Genomic DNA, 19,578 nt, shown 5'->3' on the forward strand with positions numbered 1-19,578 from the left:
TGTCATTATAAATAACATCTTTTCTGTTTTGGATTTTTAACTGGGTTGACTGCTTGCATAGTCCTCATTTCTGGCTTCTCTTGAATAATAAGATCAGGCAACATTGGACCCTCATTCCAACATGGCAACTGTATGCAGTCCCTTCCATTTCATTAGGCTATGCACTTGCCAGTTTACCATATTTGACTGCACCCACTCCACACATTTCTATTACTTGCCTGGCCCCTAGCAGGCAGATGAATTCATTTAGGAGTAGGTGATGCATAGACACAGTCAGCAGCATAATATCAAGCATTGGTGTCAACATCTATGATATCATCAACTCCGGTAATTGTCTGTCTTCCCTGAAGACGGTGGCTCTTGCCTGGCCTGTGGACCTGCCAGATCTTTCCAGCCCTCTCTGTTCTTCTGCAGCATACCCTGGCTTCTCAGACCAGAAGAACATACCAGCTCCTTCTACCTACATACCCCTCCACAGTCTTGCCCTTCCTCGCCTGATTGGTCCCTGCCCCTGTTCTGACCAGGAGCTGTAAAGGGGCTGTAAATCTTCCTGGCATTCACAGCCTTAGTCCCATATCTGTACTCATTTACTTGAAAGATTTCTTTTAGATCTCTGGCCTTATTTCTAACCTTTACCTCCCTGTGGTACATCTTGCCCCAATCTCTGCCGCCCATCTATAGCAATGCCACCTAAATTACAAGGAGAAAAGTACTTCTAACCCCTCACTTGGATATTTACTTAATATGACCACATAGATGGCAACCACTTCCAGATAAAAATTCTTGAAGGATTATATCTTGCCTTATTAAGATAATTTTGTCACATACATTTCTGTGATTTGTAATAATATTACAAATTCTCTGAAGACATGGCAACTTGCGTTTGCAGACTCAGGGAAGGTTGCTCATTTGCCTATTTGCAGCATATTTCCTCTAACATTCTCTACACATAGCCTTCCCAAAAGTACATTTCTTATTTCTTTTGAACTTGTTAGATACTTCCACAATACTCCTTTTCTTTTTTTAACCCAAAATCATGAATCATCTTCCAACATTCTGTTATTTCAACAGAGAATGAGTAACATACTGAGAGTGTCCCAACTTTAATACCAGCAAATAACTTGAGTTGATTAAAGATTTTAGGTCTATTATTCCTGTTAAGTGTATACATGTGATAGAAACTGGTTATAATTAGTCTTCTTTCCAGAGATTTCATATTTGTCTTTTGTTGAACATTGTTATTACCATGGATGTCTTTTCTCTTTGGGATTTAGTTTGTTTGCCTTTTTCTTTCTTTGTAAGAGTAAAGGAAAATACGTTGTCCTTCCATCCATCCACCACTCCATGATGTGTGTCCATTCCATTGACAGTTATTCAGTTTGGGTTCGTCACCTTATTTGTGGCCTCTTTTCCACTGGCCCCCCTGTTGGCTCTGGTGAACAATATATTGGAAATAAGAGTGGACGCGTGGAAAATGACTACCCAGTATAGACGCATGGTTCCAGAAAAAGCCCAAGACATCGGAGCCTGGCAGCCCATCATGCAAGGAATAGCGATTCTGGCTGTGGTGACCAATGTGAGTAAACATAGGCTTCGCAGGGTAAAGACCTTGAAAAGTCCAAAATGCCTTAGTGTCACTACCTAAATAATCAAATGTTTGATATTTTTTTCTAATGGGAGGGAGATGCCGGTACTATCATCTGTATAAAAACAGTTGTTATAACTGTAATTGTTATTATTTTTTTAATGTTTTTAATTGTTTGTAATTATTTATTAATGATTTACAAAGTCAAGAGCTCTTACAGAGGCAGTTGCTAAGAGTGACCATGATACTATCATTGCTCATTTGCTAACGTTTTTATTTAACAGGAACATCGTAATAGTAATAACAGTAAGTACCAACTCTCTTAATCCTGATGCGACTATAAAAAGAGCTATACAATAGTGCTGTTGTAATAGAGATAGACATCTGCCCACTTACAGTGATTACTGCCCGCAAATAAGAACTATCCTTCTACCATATTTTACTATATATTCCAAACTATCAATTTAAAATATTGACTATTTGATGATGAAGTATGTTCATGCACTTTGTGTGTTCCAATCATGTCTCCTAGGGTTCTTCAAGGAGGGGGAGCTTTAGGGTGGGTCCCATCTCTCCTCCCCACCCCGTCTGTCCCCTTGGCCTTTGCTGGCCACCCTCTAGTCATTAGCTAAGCAGCCTCATACCCTGCATGTGTCCCAGCTCTGAGGGAACAGAACAACCTTTATAGATTTTGGACCAATCTGAACAGTCTCTCTTTTCTCTTTGCCCACCCCCGCACCACCCCCCCCCCGCCCCTTTTTTTTAAAACACAGGCCAGCAGGGAGTTTTCAGGGAGAACAATTTCCATGCCAGCCCATCAGGGGAATGAGCACTTTCCTTAGAAATATGCTTACAATTAGGGCTATTTCCTCCCTTATTTCACTACCCATTTTACTCCTGGGTCACTGACAATCCCCAAAAGATGATATCCCAGTTTTCATTTCTTAGTTAAGCCACACTTGCCCTGAGTCCCCAGTCTTTTCCCACAAGCACCTGTAGAAACAGAACAGAACTCAGTGCCTGTGGGTCAGTCTTCTGGATTAGGGAACATTCTGGATGAGGGAACATTTCAGTCACAGGCCAGACTCTCAGTCCACCTGTCAGTATTGTAGCTCCCCAGCTGCATGACCTTGGGCCAGGCCTTAACACTTCAGAGCTTCATTTTATTGTTTGGAAATTGAATAATTCCCTATCACGTATTTTAAGAATATTATATACCATGAAGGATGACCAAGGACTTCAGTGAGTTAATGCATGGAATGCACAGAGCCTGGTCCTCATGGAACGTTAGCTGCTGCTGTTTTATCATCATTATCCATCATCAGTAATAGTGACTCTGTGTAGACTTCCAACAGGTATCTAAACTAAAGGCACAAGAATTTTACAATTCTTGTGGTTACAGTTTTACACAACAAAGCAAGTTATCTGGAACTCAGCTGTCACCACCCATCAAGAACTCTCAATTTATCTGAATTGTATGTTATCCCTCCTTTTTGGAGAAAGTTACAAATTGCGCACACGCACACACACACACAAAACCAACTGCTAGGTTGTATCATTTTCCATTCACCCAAGTAACCCACACCTTCAACGTCCACTGTGTTACAATCATGAAGGAATTAATCTGTCACATTAAATATGCTATACAACACTAAGCAAGGCAGGAACGTGGAATTGTGTACGTTAGGAAAATTTTAGCAACAAGGTTTGAAACTAAAAGCGTTTGACCTTCAGCTAGCCAGAAAATTCAAATGACTCTTACTGCCCAGTCCTCAGCACTCTGGTTTGCTTGTGTCAGGCACCTTTTCCTAGTATCCCCAGGATGGCTCCACTCCATTAGCACAGATGGGGTACTGGCTGTGTTTCTAGGTCTACTCTGTGTGGATGTGTCTGTGTATACACACACAGGCACATGCGTGCTTGCTAATTGGTGCTGCTGGTTCTTATCCAGTAGTTGTTCTTCTTACAATTTAGGCATCGTTTCATTGTACTGTAGGAAAACTGCTTTTTAGATCATTGATTGAATGATGGACAATCCTTTTCTTTCCCATATTATTAGGATTTGTTACAGCTTCCAAGATGCAGGTTCTGTGTACGTTTGTATATATGCCTATAAGAATGAAACATGTAAATTATCCCCTCACACTCCTAATATGTGCCTCCAAAATGTACTGGGCACTCAAGTGCTAACTTTCCATAATAGGGGAGCTTTTAACTGTAGGAAGAAGAGAATAGCCACCAGGGATGAGAATGGACATCGAATCATTCATTTTAAAGCTGCTAGTCCCCAGCAAAGAAGCTGAATTGACACGGTTGTATCAGGCCACAGTATCTGCCGTTGAAGACCAATTTTAATTTAGTTTGATATAAATGGAAAATTGTGTTCAGAACAGCATAGGAAATGAAGCACGCTGCATTTATTTGTACTCTTGCAGCGTGTCTCAAAGCAGCTCAATTCAGGAGGAAAAATATCTTGTCAGAAGACAAGAGAATTATCTTCCTTGTTGGAATTTGTGCAGCTTCCTGGAGCACATCTGCAGGTGATTCTGTAAAAAGCTATAGTTAAATGATAACAGGAAATTTTAAACTATTCAAATCTGGTAAAGTAAAATATTCTTGCCTTACCCCCTCCCCCCTCCACCAGCCACAAGCAGACACAGGCACACTTGGGAGGAAATGACAAAGCTGGTCTACTAGTGGGAGTCATTTTGCAATAGAAAAGCCCCTTAGTTGTTTTTCTTGTTCTGACTTAGATCTTGTTTGTTGGCTTGTGGTCTCTCTGCATCTAAACCACATGTTCAGATGAATAGTATTAAAAATCACGTTGTGCCAAAAACCTGTCTTTCTGCCTCAATAAATGACTGAATCGTTTAACTTTGTTTATTCACATAGAATATGGATTTAAGTATATTCCTTACTTGCTCCTTCCTTCAAGCCAGTTTTACACATTGGAGAGTTTAAAGCCCAAATTAAAGAATTTTAGAGAAAATTCATGTAATTCATAATAGCTTTGCATCCTAATAGAGGTCTGCCAGACACAGGCCCACATTTAAAATTGACCTATATTTATTCCTTTAATTTGAGAACATAACTATGATAATGTTCATAACTTTGTCCAGTTAGCCTTTTTGAAGCTTAGAAGCTTAGACACTAGATCTTTTTTTTTTAATTTTTTTTTTTTTTTACGTTTATTCATTTTTGAGACAGAGAGAGACAGAGCATGAATGGGGGAAGGTCAGAGAGAGAGAGAGGGAGATACAGAATCCGAAACAGGCTCCAGGCTCTGAGCTGTCAGCACAGAGCCCAACGCAGGGCTCGAACTCACGGACCGCGAGATCATGACCTGAGCCGAAGTCGGACGCCCAACTGACTGAGCCACCCAGGCGCCCCTAGACACTAGATCTTATAAAATAGGCATACATTTGACTATATGAATGAAATAACTCCAGTATACTTTCTTGCTTCCTACATTTTAAAGTTAATTTAAAAAATTCTTGTTTTCTAATGAAGCAACATACATAAGTATATACTGAAAGTTTAAAATCAGACTATGGGTTGACTTGTATAAATAAGTCAAGACACTCTAGGGGAAAAAGTATGAATTTGAAGACCATTATTAGATCAAGGAAATATATTTTATTCAATTTATATTCTATTTTTAAGAGTCAAGGGATTTAAAAGATAAGTTTTATATCAATTATAAATTCTACAAAGGAATTGTATAAGGCCAAATTATTATAATATTGACCCTAATATTACTTCTACAAAATGGTCTTCTAAATCATATAAGAGAGCTGAAAATTATATCTAGTAGAGTTCCAAGATTGATTGAATTGTATAATATTCTAATTTATGAAAATCTAATTTATATATAATATATGCAAGCAACTCAAGTTATCCAGGATACGATGGTCTACAATTGTTCTTGCTGTAAAGAAACAGGCAACTTGGGGCACCTGGGTGGCTCAGTCGGTTAAGTGGCCGACTTCAGCTCAGGTCATGATCTCACAGTCCTTGATTTCAAGCCCACGTCGGGCTCTGTGCTGACAGCTCAGAGCCTGGAGCCTGTTTCAGATTCTGTGTCTCCCTCTCTCTGACCCTCCCCCGTTCATGCTCTGTCTCTCTCTGTCTCAAAAATAAATAAACGTTAAAAAAAAAAAAAAAAAAAGAAACAGGCAACTTGCCAGCTTTTGCTTTCCAATTGTAGGTGGACTTCTGGACAGCCCTTATTTACACTGAAGACAAGAGGAAGTAACTATTCTTTAAAGTAGCTGCTCAAAGACTTTAGGACATTCACTATCTATGTCCATTAGACAGGAAAGAATTAAAGTTTCTGAATCTTTCAGTTTTAAAAAAAAAAATCAACTGATGAAACTATAATTCTGGCACATTTGTTAACCATAGCTATAAAGGCTCTAAATTAATGTCCCCTTACTGTTTTCCTCCCAATATAGGCCATGATCATCGCTTTCACATCAGACATGATCCCCCGCCTGGTGTATTACTGGTCCTTCTCCGTCCCTCCCTATGGGGACCACACCCACTACACCATGGAGGGATACATCAACAACACTCTTTCCTACTTCAACATCGCAGACTTCAAAAACAGAAGCAAAGGAAATCCATATTCTGGGCTTGAAAAACATACCACATGCAGGCAAGTTCTGCTGACGTGTTTAAAAATGCACTTCATCTTTTAAAGGACTTTTATTGTAATGTAATTCTAAATAAAATTGCTGGAGACATTTTTTCCTAGCTTTCTTTTCAGCCAAACTTAAAAAAGGAAAAGATCTAAAAGTTAATACAGACAGAGGTCAGAACTTTCAAATGAAACAATAAAACATGATATAAAGATGAGGGTTTCAAATGATTACAGGGATACTGATCCGAGAGAAAAGTTTTGTTTGTATCTTAGAAATGAAGAAATGCAAGGAGTTCCAAAAAAAAAGTTCATTCAGTTGGTATGACGAATCTGTTATCCAAGCACAACCTGATGTATTTAGTGATGACAAACTATCACTCTCACTTCAAGAAATACAAAAATGAGAAATGTAAATACCTCAGCCTAGCCAAGAAGTATTCTCTGAAAGTATTCCAGAGCTCTCTGCATTGATTGTAATGGCCGGTAAGGTCAACTGTAGTCAGTAGATGTCAAGTAAATCACTAATTGATAGTTTGTTCACTATAGGTCATAGAGTTTGTTTTTTAAAATCCTTTAAAAAAATTTTTTTTAATGTTTATTTTTTGAGAGAGGGGCAGAAAGAGGGAGACAGAATCTGAAGCAGGCTCCAGGCTCTGAGCTGTCAGCACAGAGCCTGACATGGGGCTTGAACTCATGGACTGTGAGATCATGACCTGAACCAGTCAGATGCTTAACCAACTGAGCCACCCAGGTGCCCCAAGAGTTTGTTTTTTAAATCATAGTCTTAACCCAGAAGAGACTCTAAATACTCATTTAGCTCAACTCCTCAAACCCTTTTCTGGTTCAAATTCTCAGCAACACAACCAAGAAACCAGAAGAAAGCCCCAAATAAGTGTTTCAAATTTACACACTGTAGAGCCCCTTGAGAATCCCACATCGAATCTGCTTACTTTTACTTGACATAATTCTAAACAGTTGTTAGACTCTTCTAGGTCAAATAGATTATAGGTAGGAAATTTGAGATGTGCTACCTGAGGGAAGACACCAACAGCAGTAGCACATGACATCTCATAAGGACAAGAGTTTGAAAAGTGTAACAAGCAGATGGGTGCTACTCTTTACAGAGAGAGATGGTGTGTGGCTGAGTGAAGCCTGAGGATACGTTATATAAATAAATTTATAAACCTGTTTCTGAAAATACACTGAATCGTTTTAGTTATACTCTTTTCAGAAAGCAAGGATGAAACTGGCAAAAAAAAACGTTAACACTTTTGTTTGTTTTCACATATGGAATACATCATTACCATCTTATGTTAAGTGAAGTATTACGGGAGTAGTTATTTCAGGATTTTGTCAGCAAATTAAACTCTGAGAAAATTTATATGATGTCCAACTTAAAAGAGCATTGTATTAAATATGACCTCTTTTGAAATGGGCCCTTGCTTACAGTAGTTGGTCAAGAAGAATTATCTCCTTATATCCTTCCATTTTGTTTCCAGGTATCGTGATTTCCGGTACCCACCTGGACACCCACAAGAGTATAAACACAACATCTATTACTGGCACGTGATTGCAGCCAAGTTGGCTTTTATCATTGTCATGGAGGTAGGAGACGACTACTTTGAAATTGTCGATAAGGTAGTATATTTGCAGACCTTTTGTTAGCATTCAATGTTGCCAACTCTGACTTCAAATACATTCTTATCTCTTGCTAATAATTAGTTTAGGACATGTATTAATCAAATTTAACATGAGAATGCCCATAATGCTCTAATAAAATGAAATTGGCTGTCTGCTTGAAAAGGTGAGCGCATGTTTGCTAAGGGGATTCAGTCCCTCTCAATTCAGTATTGAGTGCCTTTTTTTTTTTTAATTTGGGGCACAGGGGCTGCATGATGGACTGTGAAGGGTCTTATTTAAGACTACTAAGATGTGATCTCTGCTCTCGAGAAACTTTCTCAGGGCACATCACATTATGGCAGCAGCGTGAGTGCTACAGCTCCAGAGAACACATTTGTGTTCTAGACAGTAAGGAGAAAGAAAGGTGAAGCTAGCTGTATCTGTTCCTTTGCGTCAGCAAAGAAAATGCTTTTCCAGAAGCCTTCAGAGCAGACTTCCACCTGTATCACACTGGCAATAACTAGAGCTCACGGTTCCTCCCAGCAGTAAAATAGGCTGGGGCAGGAGGTATTTGGTTTGCTCTGAACAAAATGAGAATCTGTTAGCAAGAAAAAAGTGTGGGATAGGCTGCCTGCCTGGCTTTGACAATTTTTCTAGTATTGTTTGGTAGCTATTAAACAAACATCAACAGAAGAAGAAACAATTCATCATTAGCTCACCAGCATCAGTGGTTTCCTGTAGTATCTGCTATATCAGCAAGAATCACTAGTTTATATTCAAATATGGAGTTGCCAAAGTATTTACACTGCTGCTTCTGATATCAGGTTTGACTAGATACCGTGAGGGGCCATTTCACTACAAGACATTTAGAATAAGCTTAAATCTCCCAGAAGGGGGAGAGCAGGGAGGACAAGGAACAGGAAGAAGGACAGAACTTCAAGGAGGGGCCGTGCCGTGGCTCCGGGGAAGAGCCATTACACGATGTCGGCATGTGGGAGGGCCCCCAGCTGGACGCACGCCGCCAGGGAGTGTGGGAGCGAGCGAGGGTGCAGGTGGACTCAGAGTCCCTGGACGAGGAGGACCGCTGAGCCCTAGCAGCCAGGCCCACCCGTCACACGTAGATGCCCAGGCCTGCCTCCACCCCCACTGGCCACCTGTGGAGCAGAGACCTGTTGGGGAAGCACTGTGCTTCCCCTTTGTGTCTGTCCCCTGGGCTGTTATTCTAACTCCTGTGATTTCCAGCTAATAATGAAATGAGTATAAAGGGTTTTTTTAATGAGAAAAGAAAATGTCCTTTGCACTTCTGGACTCACTGGAAGGAAGGAGAATCCACAAAGAGGAGGGGGAGAGGTGTGGTGGTCAAAATAGAACAATTGCGGTTATCAGTGATGCCATCTACAGGCTCAGGAGACCCAGCAGTGGGTCAGAAGTGAGGTGGACCAGCTGAGCTAGAGACTCTTGGATTCATCCAGGGGCCCCCAAAGGGCTCAATTTGCCTCATCGTAGAAGGAAATGTGTATATTCTCCGCAGAAAAAAGTGTCCTCAATTTAGACCACAGTTTTTTCTCAGATTGAAATAACCAAATATGAACTTCCAAAGATCAACAATAACCAGGGGAAATAAGAAAAACCAGGAGTGAGATTCAGCCAAAAAAAGAAAAGCAACTAATTTGGACCCTCAATAACTTCAAGAGTATCTGTTATCAGATAAGGAATGACCACGTTTAAACAAAGAAATGACAGATTCAAAAATGAGCAAACAATAAGAAACTAAAAAAGTACTAGGCAATTTTGAAAAATATATAGTTGAAATGAAAAAAATTAACATGTGCATTAAACAGAAGTTTGAAAACAGAATGAACTGGGAGATAGGTCTGAAAAAAAGAGAAGAAAGTGGAAAATACAGAAAAGAGATTAAGCAATTTTCAAAAGATTCACAGAAGAAAAAAACCATGGATCATAGAGGAGAGGCAATTTGAAGAGTTAATGGCTCAAATTCTTCCCAAATAAATGACAGGTGTCTGTGAACAGAGCAGAAAGCACAACAGACATCAAGAAGAATACAGAAATCCGTGCTTCCACAGACTGGGACAGAAGTGCAGCTCACCAAAGATAAGATCGTAAAAGTGCCCAGAGAACAAGGACAGATGACTGATCAGGAAAATTATAATTGGAGTGAGAGTAGACTGTAACAGCAACACAGAGGTGAGAAGAAGAGAGTAGTCGAATCTCTTCAAAATGCTAAAGAAGATAACTGTAAACCTAGAATTATAGCAAAACTCTGAGTTACTGAAAAATCTTTCCATAACGAAAACACTAGGCCATATGGTTTTATAGGAGAGCAATACCATACTTCCTAGAACAGATCGTTTTCGTTTCCTCCAGAGATTAGAAAGCGGAAACACTCTCCAACTCCTTATACATCTTAAAATCAGACAGGAGAAAGAGAAAGGGAAATTCTAAACCAGTCTCACTCATTACATAGAATCAAAGATCTTCCTAAAATGGGCCAATTGAATCTAGCAATATACTTTTTTTAAGTTTATTTATTTTGAGAGCGAGTGAGAGAGAGCATGCGTGCAAACAGGGGGAAAGGCAGAGAATCTAAAGCAGGCTCTGTGCTGCCAGCACAGAGCTTGATGCAGGGCTCAATCCCACAAACCATGTCCTGAGCCAAGGTCAAGAGTCGGACACCTAACTGACTGAGCCACCCAGGTGCCCCAGAATCTAGCAATCTACTTCTTAAAGATGACATCAGACCACATTGGTTTATCCCAGAAATATCAGGGTGACATAACGTAGAAAATCCACCTATCTATAAATATTACCTACCTCAGAAATAGATAGAAAATAAAAACCTCTCTTTCCCACAACATCGTTTGCCTCTTCACTGTATAATTTCCATAATTGAGACACACTAGTACCTCTCATCTCGAATATTCTCCACCCTCATATTACCTAATGTATCAGAAGCATTTGACACAGAAGCTGATCATTCTCTCCTCCTTGAAGTTACTGTTACTCCTCACTTGGCTCCCAGGAAAACACTTTTTTTTTTTTTTTTTTTTGCCTTTTCTCTTACCTTAAGTCCCTTTTTAATTGCATTGCTAGTCCCTTCCTTCTCTTAGTGATCCTGGGGCTCATTCCTTGGTTGTCATCTTTTCTCTCTCCTCACAGCCTTGATGATCTCATGCAGTCCGTTGGCTTTAAATGCCATCTATATACCAGTGACTCACAATATATGTATATAGATATATAGATCTCTCCAGAACACCTCTCTCCTGAACTCAACCCATGAATCCAAATGCCCACTTGACCTTTCGGCTTGGATATCTAACACATAAATCAACTGCCCCAAGTGCCCATATTCTCTTAAATTCAGTTGGAATATTCTCTCTGTCGTGCCCTAAATGTTCTGTCCACAGTGAGTCTGCCCCCTCTCAGTCATGGCAGTTCCATATCACTGCTTGCTCAGGGTAGAATTCTTGGGAGTCCCCCCACTTACTCCACATACAGTCCTGTTGGCTTTTCCTTTGAAAGTACGTCACAGATCTGAACACTTCCTACCAACTCTGCTGCTACCACCAGGTTGGTAATTAGGCCATTTTTGGCCTGACTTAGGGCCGCAGTCTGCTAACTGGGTTCCCTACTGCCTTCATATGTCACTGAGTAAAAGCCAAAGTCCTCACTGTGACACGCAAGGCCTCACACAGTCTAGCCAAGCTCTGTTATCACTCTCAAGTCACCTTTCCTCACCCGCTCCACTCCTGCCTTGCCATTACTTGAAATATAGCCTGTAGGCTTTCGTCACATAGACTCTGCACTGGCTGTTCCCTCTGCTTCGAATGTCTTTCCTCTTGATTTCTGCATGGCTGTTTCCCTCACCTCCTTAAAGTCTTTGCTCATTGAGGCATATCCAGACTAATCTGTATGAAATCTATATGAAATTTGCCTCCCTTATAACACAGAAACTCTTACCACTTTAACACCATGTACAACTTATTTATGTTTAACTCTGTTTATTGTATCTTATCTATCTCCTTGCTAGGTCAGAGACTTGTGAGTACTGAACAAATAAAAAAGTCTTCAACGTCATTAGTCATCAGGGAAATGTAAAGTAAGACCAAAGTGAAAGCCCATTTTATAATCTCTGTGTTGGTTTAAAAAAAAAATTGATGACAAGTGCTGTCAAGAATATACAGCAAGGGGCGCCTGGGTAGCTCAGTCGGTTAAGCATCTGACATGGGCTTAGGTCATGATCTCACAGTTCATGAGTTCAAGTCCTGCATCGGGCTCTGTGCTGACAGCTCAGAGCCTGGAGCCTGCTTCAGATTCTGTGTCTCCCTCTCTCTCTCTGCCCCTCTCCTGCTCGTGTTCTGTCTCTCTCAAAAATAAACATTTTTTAAAACTTAAAAAAATAGAGAGCAAATGAAACTATCACACTGCTGGTGGGTGTGGAAGCTGGTTTAACTGGTTTGGAAAATACTTTGGTACCATCTTGGAAATTTAAACATTCATGTAACCTAGAGTCTTGGCAGTTATACTCCTTGGTCATGCCCTTGAGAAACTCTCACAGATATCCTCCAGAATCCAAGTGCACAAACATTCCCAACATCATTTCTCTAATACAAACACTAGAAACAAGCGCAATACGTTTTGATGAGGGAATGGATAAATTATAGCCTATGCAAACAGGAGAATATTAAGCAGAATATTAAGTAATGAATGGACTACAGTTAATGTACAATAACACTGATGAATCTTAGAAACCAGTTTTAAAATGAAAAAACAATTTTCCAAAGACTGCCATACTTTTTTATAAAGCTCAAATCAAACAAGACTAAACAATATATTCCTGTGGGATATATACATATTTGTTAAGCTCGTTCTCAAAAATAAGATGATACAGATATACTCACACATAGGGTAGTGTTAACCTTTGGGGAAGAGCTCCCGGAATGAGCTAGGAAAGGAACGTCTCCAAAAATACTACAGCATTGGCGGTGTCATGGTGAGTGTCAGAGACATTAGACACATTATCTTCTACATATCAAATAGTATTCTTGCAATTTTTAAAGTAACAATGGAGCTCGTGGGTGGAGGCACGTTGCGCGGGAGAGATTGGATATGTCTGTAGAATGCCCAGCCCCGTGTCCAGACCCGCTGCCAGGTGACCTGCAATGGAAGGAACTCTGGGTTCCCCTCCATTTTGTTGCGGCTGACCTTTTTCTTCTTCTCTCCCACAGCACATCATCTACTCTGTGAAATTTTTTATCTCCTATGCAATTCCAGATGTATCCAAAAGCACGAAGAGCAAGATCAAGAGAGAAAAATACCTAACGCAAAAGCTTCTTCACGAGAATCACCTCAAAGACGTGACAAAAAATATGGGGCTCATAGCTGAGAGGATGGTGGAAGTGGTAGATAACAATTTACGACCCAAATTAGAATAAGAGCTTTATGTTCTGAGAAGCACTTTACAGAATTTAACTCCGTCAAAATATATTATGAATCACTAATGAGGATGTCTGAGTGAAAACACTTTGGCAAACAGGAGTCTTAGCTATTGCCATTTTCATATAGATTATTTTTCGGTTTCAGCCAGCCACGCAGGAACTGGAAAGTGCGAAACTTAGATCAAGAAGTGCATAAAACTAATCACCTGGAAAACCAGAAATGTTACCCTTTTTTGATAAATTTGAATTTCAGTAACACAGAAAAAGTCTCTTCGTGTGCTTAAAAACTACCCGTTCCGAAGCAGAATGGATTTCTGTCCCTCCGTCTGATTATTTTCATTTCTTTCTGTTCTCAAGCACATGGTCCCCTTTAAGGCAGTGTTTCATTTCTTCACTTAGCCAAATCTGTGCCAGAGTTCTCTTTCCCTTACAGTACTTTTGTTAAAGACGAGACATGCTTCCCTTTGTGTGATTAAAAATAGCTAACTCAGAATTTCAGTTTGAATGCCATATTAAGTGGCAGATAGACTCAAGAATTCACAATATGTCGGTGTGTTAGCACATCCCTACAGAAAACGAAACCTCACTTAGAGGAAATAGTTTCCGTCTCCAATTTGGCCTATCTTTTCATCTCAGAGAAACACACTTAATGGATCGGAATAAAGATAGCAAGGTTCTGAAGTGTATTTGTGCTAATCCGCAGTGACACTTTTTATCTTCCAGGAGCACTCTTAGAACATTCTGTGCCTAATCAGTGTTGACTGCTTTGCAGATCTCAAGGGAGTCAGATGACAAAAGTAGGGAAAGTTATAGATTCAAATAGAATTGTAACTCATATTGACCAGAATAATTAATGTACCTCTTCTAAAGATACGTAGTTTCTTAAAATTACATTTTTATCAACATAATGGTCCAGAAGGACAAGCCCATCAGTTTGCCACCAGTTTCCTTTTATGCATTAGATCCAGGAGGTACAGCATCACAGATCACCGGCACCGCCAGGAACCGCTCACTGTGCAGCCACTGTGACATGAGGGCGCTGTGCACACGCGCTTAAGAGTACAACCGGTGCCCTAATTGTGAGGCGCTCGGGGTTCCCTGCGTGGGGAGCGCCTTTTCCACAAGGATTCCGGGTATCCAAGTGATGAGCATACCAAAGCATGTGCCATGGTGAAGGTGGTTCCCTGCAGCCTCCATTCCCTTGTTCCCAGCCCAGTAACTTGTCTGTAACTGCACGCACCAGGGGAGTGGTGGGGAGAGGAGAGAGGCAGGGGTAGACCCGCATCACTCCCAATCGGGAAGAGACACTCTGGTGTTGATTTGAGCTTCCAGCCTCCCTCAGGCCGCGGTTTGGTCACAACCCCTTCCCTGAGCTGCACGTAACTTCCCGCTGAATCCCTGCACCACGCACATCTTGCCTTCAGGTGGTTCAACTCAGCAGTCTTTACTGTGCTTTACTGCCTTTCAGGTGCAAGGCCCTCTGGTAGGCTCCGGACAAGACGCGGGGCCGCACCGCTCACCCTTGACTGGTAACGGGGGAGTGCCGGGTGTAAGAGAGGGTGTCTGGCACTGGGTTCTTACCGGGTGGACTGCCACCCACTGGGGTGCTGCTACATGCCCAAGTGCCATAGGAGCCGAGCCACTCCATCCCAGCAGCAGAGGAAAAGGAAACCTGTTGCAGCGAGCAGATTTAGAGGCTCGATATAATAGAGCTGCTTAACTCAAGGTCACGATTCTAAGTGCCTGCCATGAATGTTCAAACAGACCCAGAAACCAAAATCACTATTTATGTAGGATTCATAAAGCAGTATCCTGGACTTTTGCATTGTCCCAATGGACAAGGGACAACATTTCACTAACTTTCTTGATCACGTTAACAATGTGAACAAGTGCTCACAACAGGCCGCACGCGCTCTGACTGCACAGGGAGTAAGAAAGGAGTTTCGTCCCGGCTTCTCGTCCCGCCCAGACTGGGTGCAGCTGTTCCTTTCCCTGCTCACCTGTGACACCGCTCCCGAAGTGGCGTCACTTCTGCCCCTCGTACCTCAGCTCTTTGAAGCGCAGGACTATCTCCTCGTGTTGGATTTGCCAACTACTCACTGTTTATGGGAGCGTAGCGAAGGAAATGTTTTTTGCCTTATCTCCTTGTATATAAACTAGAACTTTAAAAAGTGTGCATGTGTGTTTTTCATAAACCATCTTTCGTAAATTGCCTTCATAGTTTAAAATGTGCTTTTGTGGACAGGAGGGGAAAAAACTCTACATTTTTAAAGGCAGAAAATACGTGTGACACTGCCAATAGTCCCCTAAGCGGCAAGGTAGTGGGGATCCGGGGTCACCTGTGACACCGACAGTGTTAATGGAACTCTAGTGCTGACTTGTCAGTGTGAAGACAAATGTGGGACTGTGTCTGCAGGCAGTCACTGGGCTGGGTCTGTAAATGTAAGCTGCAGCACCCCAAGAAAAAGGGGGTGTGCGACAGTGCCCCTGTGAAAGGAATACCTGGCCCTAGACCTGCCCAGTGTTAACCACTAGAGAACGTTTCATTGTATATCCTTTTGCAATGCCTGTGAATTTTAACAGATTGAAGCATTAGACCAAAATACTCAGGAGATTTTCCTTTAAATATCCCTCAAATATTTTAGATGTGTCAATAGAAAGGGAAAGCTATCGTTTTTGTTTGAAAACTAAGCAAAGCCATCTTGTAAACCATCACCAAATGCCTTCCCTTGTAATTATCCGTGGGTGCATCTTGGATTTCAGAAAACATTAATTCACGGGGGGGGGGGGGGGGGGGGGAAGGGCAGAATGTGCTCTGTTATTGAAACACTGCTTGTACCATTTTCTCATTGTGCCTATTATATGTTAAGATGTTTGAAAACTTAAAATGTATGAGCAGCTTAACGAAAGTAGAACTGAAATATACATGATGCTTTCATACACTGTGGCATAAGATGTAAAGTTTGTAATGTTTTGTGAATTTCTGTGCATTTTAATATTCTTTTATAATTATAAGCATTTTAGTAAATTCATTTTTAAAAACAGCACTGTGGTCTACTCTGTTTTCATGTTTTTAAGGAGAGCATATATATGTCAATCATCACCTAGATAACAAATGTGTGCTTTTGTGTAAATGATATTTTTCACAGCCTACACTTACTTTAAACACGATTTTGGGGCGCCTCGGTGGCGCAGTCGGTTAGGCGTCCGACTTCAGCCAGGTCACGATCTCACGGTCCGGGAGTTCGAGCCCCGCGTCAGGCTCTGGGCTGATGGCTCAGAGCCTGGAGCCTGTTTCCGATTCTGTGTCTCCCTCTCTCTCTGCCCCTCCCCCGTTCATGCTCTCTCTCTGTCCCAAAAATAAATAAACGTTGAAAAAAAAAAAATTTAAAAAAAAAAAAACACAATTTTTCTGGGAAAAAAATTGGGTGTGGGTTTTCAGCCACAACTGCTAAAAACCAGTTGTTGGGATTGAGCCCTGCCCAGGATACCAAGCCTGAGACCAGGTGGGAGCTGAAAACCAGCCCACCTCTGCTCACCACACCAGGTACACCGGAGTCAGGCTGCATCAGCAAGGAGGAAGAGGCATTTTTCTCTAAATACATAAAGTTGGCTTCTGTATGCTAAAACCATGATTGCAGGGGACAGTGCCCCTCAGAGAGGGCAAGTCGTTAATAATCCCAGAAAGGCTCTGAACCTGCTGTGGCCCTGGGTACAGAAAGGGAAATTACAGAAAAGAAAACATCTCATTATAAAAATCAATGTTTTTATCCTGTACAACCTACCCAGATTTTAACTCATTCCATGTATATGTGTATGTATTTGATTTGTTTAATTAGCCAGCTTAAATCTCATTGGGCTTCCAGGAAAACTCTATAACTAGACCAACAGGAAGAAGTCTTTTCTGATCCTTATGTGACACTCTTGAGACCAGCACTAATGTTATTCTCACCGTTAAGTCTTTTAAGTTCAGCAAACGGCTGACCAGAAGTTCATTTCGTAAGCTAAGAAACCCCTCTCATTTGCAGGGGATGAGGAGATCTTAAATACAGTTGACCCTTCAACAACTCCTGTTTGACTTTGATAGGTCCACTTATGTACAGATTTTTTTTTATAATTTTTTAAAAATACAGTACTATAAATGTATTTTCACTTCCTTATGATTTTCTTAACATTTTCTTTAGCTTACTTTAAGAATACCATAACATACAAAATCGTTGTTATTTGGGCTTGGCGTCCTGGTCCAAGATGGCGATATGGGAGATCCTGAATTCATCTCCCTCCACAGACACACCAAACCGACACCTATCTTAGAGCAATTTCTCCTAAAGAACAAGACTGACGGAACGAACTTTTGCACAACGAAAGACCACGAAGAGAATAGCAAGAGACCCAACGACCTGGTAACAAATGGAGCTGCCATCCTCATTGCAAACCATAGTGAGGAGGGATAGTTCAGAGGGACCCTGAGTAGATTCATCTGCCCTTGGACATGAGAAAAGGTCACGGTTTACAAAGGCAACAACAAAACACAGGAATCAGCCCTAGAACCCTGTCCAATAGCAGGGGAGCTGCTAGAACTCTCTCTGGGTCAGAGGCACTGGTGAGCCCCAGGGTTTGCATTCACCCTCCACCATGACAGCACAGACAAGAGCAGTCAGGGTGTCCTAGCCAGCCTGCAACGAGGCCCAGACCCCTAGTCCACCAGCCTCAAAGGCCAGGGGGGCACAGAAAACCACTGCTTAAAAGGGCAACTAGAATATAAAGGATCCAGTCCTAGAATTCTGCCCAATAATAGAGTTGCTGCTGAAACTCTGAGGTGGAGAGGCTGGTGAGCACCATGGGTGGCATTCCTCCTCCACTTGACAATGTGGACAGGGATGGGGTCTGGGTACATTAGTGAGCCTACCATATCGGTGAGCTCCAAACCTACACCAGCCCCAGATGTCCCACCAAAGTGGCCCCCTTCATGGAGCACAGCAGGACACTGGTCAACACCCACTCCAGCTCCAGCCATCTCACAAAGGTGATACAGGTGCAAAGCACCCCAGAACACTCCCAGCTCATACCACTCTGGTTCTAGATGACTTGCCAGGGCACCCCCAGCTCTCACTTTGGCTCCAGACAACTCACCAGGGGGCCCTTTGTGCAGAGTGCCCTGGGACACCACTCCCTACCCAGCCATGCTCTAGCTACACTGCTGTAGTGTCCCTGCTCACCAGAACACTCCGATCCACAGCCACCCTGGCACCCTCTACATGTGGACTCCCCGTCTTGCACCAACTTTAGCATCAGCTCTTCTGCTGGGACACCCTCTGTGCAGAGAGCCCTTGGACCTCCCCCAACTTGCACCCACTTGAGCTGTTGGGCAGGTTATCCCTCTACAGAGAGGCCACAGGACTGCTCTGGTTTGTACCCACTTCACCTCTGGCCATCCCACCAGCATGGTCCCACTCCAAGGCCACAAAAACCACAGTTCCCACCAGCCAACTAGCCAAAGTCACCAGGCATACAGTCTATACAGGGATGACCATGTACAAGATCATTCCTTGTAGTTCAGGAACAGTAGTTCTAGTATTGTTCTTGAAAGAACAAGACAAAACCTCAGGAAAAGAACTAAATGAAATCAGATAAGCAATATGCCTCATAAAGGGTTTAAAGTGATGGTCATAAAGATGCTCACTGGACTAGATAGAAGAGTTGATGAACTCTGTGAGAACTTCAACAAAGAGAAAATGTAAATACTTGAAGAAAATATAAATCTTAAAGAATACAATAACTGAAATAAAAAATACAGAGAGGGAACCTCTGGGACATAGCAAAGGCAGTCATAAGAGGAAAGTATATAGCAATCCAGGCCTTCCTAAAGAAGGAAGAAAGGTCTCAGATACACAACATAACCTTACGCCTTAAAGAGCTGGAAAAAGAACAGCAAATAAAACCCAAGACCAGCAGAAGACAGGAAATAATAAAGATTAGAGCAGAAATTAATACCATTGAAACAAACAAATAAAAAAACAGATCAATGAAACCAGAAGCTGGTTCTTTGAAAGAATTAACAAAATTGATAAACCATTAGCCAGTTGGATCAAAAAGAAAAAGGAAAGGACCCAAATAAATAAAATCAAGAATTAAAGAGGAGAGATCATAACCAACACAGCAGAAATAAAAATAATAAGAGAATATTATGAGCAATTATACACCAATAAAATGGGCAATCTGGAAGAAATGGACAAATTCCTAGAAACATATACACTACCAAAACTAAAACAGGA

General features: G+C 41.5%; 1 protein-coding gene across 2 annotated transcripts in view; it reads left to right on the plus strand.

Annotated features, from left to right (window-relative positions):
* Positions 1 to 16,346, plus strand: part of ANO6 (anoctamin 6) — a 198,490-nt gene extending 182,144 nt beyond the window's left edge. For both annotated transcript variants that reach the window (XM_045464998.1, XM_045464997.1), the window contains 4 exons: positions 1,371 to 1,576; positions 6,040 to 6,242; positions 7,727 to 7,832; positions 13,094 to 16,346. In XM_045464998.1, coding sequence (XP_045320954.1) covers positions 1,371 to 1,576; positions 6,040 to 6,242; positions 7,727 to 7,832; positions 13,094 to 13,300 — 722 coding nt within the window. In that variant the 3' untranslated portion in view covers positions 13,301 to 16,346. The remainder of the gene's footprint in view (positions 1 to 1,370; positions 1,577 to 6,039; positions 6,243 to 7,726; positions 7,833 to 13,093) is intronic.
* Positions 16,347 to 19,578: the final 3,232 nt, after the last annotated feature.

This window comes from Leopardus geoffroyi, chromosome B4 (assembly GCF_018350155.1).
Source record: "Leopardus geoffroyi isolate Oge1 chromosome B4, O.geoffroyi_Oge1_pat1.0, whole genome shotgun sequence".
In the NCBI taxonomy this organism is placed as follows: Eukaryota; Metazoa; Chordata; class Mammalia; order Carnivora; family Felidae; genus Leopardus; species Leopardus geoffroyi.